At 41.6% G+C, this 4,579-nt stretch overlaps 1 protein-coding gene across 1 annotated transcript in view; it reads left to right on the top strand.

Moving 5' to 3' along the window:
• The first annotated feature begins 496 nt into the window (after positions 1-496).
• The window catches only part of AHSG (alpha-2-HS-glycoprotein), a 6,925-nt gene continuing 2,842 nt past the window's right edge, over positions 497-4,579 (top strand). The window contains exons 1-4 of the mRNA XM_009321726.1: positions 497-700; positions 2,102-2,212; positions 3,470-3,554; positions 4,452-4,579. The exon at positions 4,452-4,579 is cut by the window's right edge and continues 31 nt beyond it. Of these exons, the coding sequence (XP_009320001.1) occupies positions 497-700; positions 2,102-2,212; positions 3,470-3,554; positions 4,452-4,579 (528 nt within the window). The remainder of the gene's footprint in view (positions 701-2,101; positions 2,213-3,469; positions 3,555-4,451) is intronic.

Here is a 4,579-nt window from a genome sequence, read left to right as displayed (position 1 = left end):
TAGAACTGATTCAAATTCCATTTTCTAATTTATCATGTTACTGATCTCACAATTTAGTCTGGTGTCTGATGAGATTTGGGTCCTAAAAGAATGTGTCCTGTTTACAAGAAAGCTTAATTAGCACTAGCATCTCTACACATTTAACAGAAGGGATCATATTCCTCTTGCATGTACTGTATTTGGTTGGTAGAAAAGTGTCTAAAAATTATGTCACATTTTTGCTGACACTTTCTTCTTTAGCTGCTTTAGCAGACTTTGCAATATCCTACCTGATAAAATTTACTTTGGCCAATATTAATCAGTCAGCTTGATGTCCTAACATTTACTTTTCTCTTTTGTTGTTTGCAATGCCTTTGGAACTGGGACAAATATCAGACATGCGCTCATGCGAAGTCTGTGGTATATAAATGAGACCCCAGTTCTAGCTACCTAGCTAACATCTGAACAGTATTCTTAGATCTTTATTTCTGAAAGGGATCGGTTTTTCTCGGGTGCCATGAAGGCACTAGTAGCTTTCATATTGCTTGTTCAGCTTCCAATTCACAAAGCTGTACCAGCAGCTCCCCCTGCTCCCTTGGGCTGCGATGACCCAGAATCTGAAGCAGCAGCTGAAGTAGCTGTGAGTTATATTAATGGCCACAGTCATCACGGATACAAGTTTGCCTTAAACAGAATTGAGAATATCCGCGTGCTACCCCAGGTAAGTGAGGAGCTTGCAGGCAGAGCATTGTGTTAACCTGGAGATGCTTGGGAATGACCAACAAGCCCTGCCAAGGGCTGTATCCTCACATGGCGTAAATCAGCATGGCTCTGTTGATTTACGTGGGGCAATGCCACCTGGTAGCAGTTGAGAATCCAGGTCACTGGAATGTATCTCTCAAAAAGCAGAACAGAGGGGGAGAGAGAAAAGTTCAGAATCTTTTGTGCAATGCTAGAAAGGGCTCAGTTTACAAATGCAGCATGCTTGCTAGGGCAGATCATTCAAAGTGCTGATTCATGAGCCCAGTAGCTAATCTGGAGAAAAACTGTGAGGATAATCTTCATGATGCAGGTAATTATTTATTGGCTAAATGCATACCTATCATAACTCCATGCTACTAGTGATATTGTAGTAGGCATTAATTTTACCTGATATCCCATTGAGCTGACAAGGAAGCTGAACGGAAATAACTGCGGCCTGTAGTCTCATTTTTACTACGATCTATTGCTGTCATTGTAGGCATCTAGAAAGGCTGTAGAAATGGTCATGAATACAATGTATGCACCCATTCAGAACCTTTGATTCTCTCAAAACATTGAAAATGGTCCCAAATACTAACAAGAATGAAACTCCATGGCTGCGTTCTACTTGTTATGAGAGAGACGATACCAAAGTCATTTACAAGAGACTAAAACAGACATTAATGAGATTGTGTGCCCACAGTTACCCACACAAAAACACTGGTGACACTGCTTTGCTCATATTTAATACTTTTACACTAAAATAACTTCATTGGTTTAAATGGAATCACTCATGACTCAAAACTCAGAGTCAATCTCGGAGCTAGGAAACCTCACTTCTGCCCTTCCTATGGTTCAGGAGCAATCATAAAAGATCCTGCAGTCCATAAACAACATGAGTATTGGGGCTGGAACTTAGCTGGTGCAATTCAGTGTAATTCCAATGGACTAAATGGGACAGGCCAACGTGCACCAGTGTTTATTTGGTATCTGGCTGTAGAAACACGAACACAGGAAACACATCAACACGAAACACATCAACAAAGACAGCTGTTGATTTTTTAAAACTACCCAACAAAATAAAATCAAGTTAACTTAAGAGAACTGACCCACTACATACAGCCTGGACTTTCCAAAATTTATGGACCAGTTCCTTAGCTGGAAAAAATCAGTGTGACTATGTTGACTTACTCCAGCTAAAAAACTGGGTCCTGTTTTTTATGAGGTTAAATAGTAAGGACATATTCGGTTGCTCTAGTGTATACCTGGAGCTACCCAATGACAGTCAGCAACAGAGACCACAGCGCAGCCCCAGAGAAGAAATCTGCTGATGTTTTGTGACGTAATTACCACAATTCCTGTTTTTTTTTTTTTCTTCCAGGGGCTGAATAATGACATAATATTTCTTGAACTTGAATTATTAGAGACCATGTGCCACATTCTCAGCCCTACGCCTCTTGCAAATTGCACAGTAAGGAGCTTCACAGAACATGTGAGTATCTAAAACACTACTAGCTCAGTCCAAAGGTGCATGTTCATTATGTTGATGCTAGAGGCCAGGCTATCATCAGTTAGATTTCCAAGCAAATATTATATCACTGTAACAGCCTATAACCACCCAATCACTTGTAACCTCCTTGTTGATTTAGTTGCCTTCATGTCATGAAGGATTTCACTCCTGGATTTCTTTCAAGTCCTGTTGTGTGAAGAGGACAGGTCACTGTCAGCATAACATCCTACATACAGTTCATGAATGCCATGGGGTCTTGTTTAGGGGCTCCAGATTCAGTCCTCCATGGTCAGCCCAGATGTCACTGCCTTGCTGCAAACTGTAGACATGGCAGGTTGTGAATCTGTGCAAACACAACCTTCCCTTGGCTGTGGGGAAGGGAAGGGTGGGGTGTTACCTAGTGAAATTCTGTCACGTCTAGCCACCTAGTCCTAGTCAAGACTGCAGAAGAGCTATTCCCTTCAGACAGGGCTCTGCCTTCAAGGTAACGCTCAGCTGGAATTTACTGGCCTCAAATATTTTGTCCTTATGCAAGTGTGATCCAACTGTAAAAAGCTTTCCCTAACCAAAGCAGTGGAACTGTTGTCTGAGTACAGGCAGCTCTGGTTTCTAAGCAGAAAGCAGAGTGAGCAATTGACAATTTAAGCCTGCTGTTTCTAGAATGGGGCCCAATTCACAGAGCACATGACTAAATTTGAATCATGATCCACCTCTGTATTCACCAGGGCTCAGATCCATTTTCCATCTTGGGGGAGGTAACTCTAACTGTTCCCTCTTCCAGTGACTCCAGCTTTGCCTTTGACATCTCCTCCCCTGCTGGATCATGTTGCGTGTGAGCCAGCTCACACAAGGCAGCACACTCCGCTGTTACCATGGCCACTGACCGGCTGAGATTAGTGAGAATGTTATCAAACAGCTCTGCAGAAGGTCTTAATTCATAAGTATTCATATTCTTTGCTCTTTATGAGAGAGGAACCTGAACCAAATGTCCATAATCTGGCTATCCTGGCACTTCTGATACTTTTGAGATTCAGATTTGGATCCAAATTTTGCAGCTCTGGTCTGCGTTTTACAAAATCACAGACACCAGGACACGCCTAGCACCGTCTTTGCAATCAGGCTGATTTTGCCAGGAACACTCAGCCAGGACCTGTTCTTTTGAATTTAGTAATAGTTGCCCCTTTCAGAAATTCCTGGTTATCTGAACGATGTAACCCTTTGATTTTTGTCTCTCTCTAGGCAGTTGAGGGTGACTGTGATGTCAAACTGCAGAAGTTGGATGGAAAGTTATCTGTACTTACTAGTAAATGCCACTCACATGCAGGTGAAGACTTTGTTCTTTAGGTTTGAAACTAGAGGCTGGAGTATTATTATAGCAGTGGTTACAGTTCAGTAGCTTTTCTGATTCTAAAACGCTGTGTATAAGTATGACATAAAGGATGACAGTTAATGAGTTTTCTAAACCCAGCTGTTTTGAAAGTAATTTTTTCCCCTTTCCTGATTTCATTCACCTACAAACCCAGCCCTCTCTCTCTGCTCCTCTTTACTATGACAATTAAGATACTATAAGACTATCTAAGGAGCAAGTCCCAGGTTTGACCTAGAGATTGCTGGTACGGAGGCTTTTCACTCAGGAGTTTAGCCTCAAGAATTTGATTCCTTGTTGGTCTGAATTTACTAGAACTTGTTGATCTTCAGAGCCCCTTTGCCAGATGCAGCTTATTTACTAAACCCAGCATTTTCAATATTGCCATGGGAAAGCGGAATCTCTATTCTGCATGCTCTGTATGAGATCTCTTTGCTCTGTACGAGATGTCTTCAGTACTACTTTCAAAACTGGCGAGTGAATGAAACAACACACTTGTGCAAACACAATTCCAATAAATTAAAATATCTTCATTTTTCCACCATTCCTTGTGTGACCTGAGACATCTTTTCATTGGTGTCACGGATAGTTTTCCAGCAAGAGAATTGATTAAAATCTGAGTAAGAACATTGAAAATGTGCTACTGAAGCTCACAGCACTTTTGCTTGCAGAAAGACTTGAATGGCAAAAGTCGTGTGAAATACTGCCATCTATAGTCTGTACTGCAAAAATTCCTTCCACTGTAATTTGGGACAGAGCATGAAACAGTGCTTTGTGTGACTGAATAGGTCTATAACACCTTTTAAAACAACCTACAATCTGATCGAAACATCATCTGTTCGGTTCCTCCTGCAGACTCAAGTGAAGATGTTCTCCGACTCTGCCCTGACTGTCCACTGCTGGCAAGTTTGAGTAACACTGAGGTATTAACAACTGTTACAGCTGCACTCAATGACCACAACAGCAAAACTGCTGAGGCTTAT

This window comes from Pygoscelis adeliae, unplaced genomic scaffold, assembly GCF_000699105.1.
Source record: "Pygoscelis adeliae isolate BGI_AS28 unplaced genomic scaffold, ASM69910v1 Scaffold223, whole genome shotgun sequence".
NCBI classification, from domain to species: domain Eukaryota; kingdom Metazoa; phylum Chordata; class Aves; order Sphenisciformes; family Spheniscidae; genus Pygoscelis; species Pygoscelis adeliae.
The sequence above is the reverse complement of the archived record's forward strand: the minus strand, read 5'-3'. Positions and strand labels throughout refer to the sequence as shown.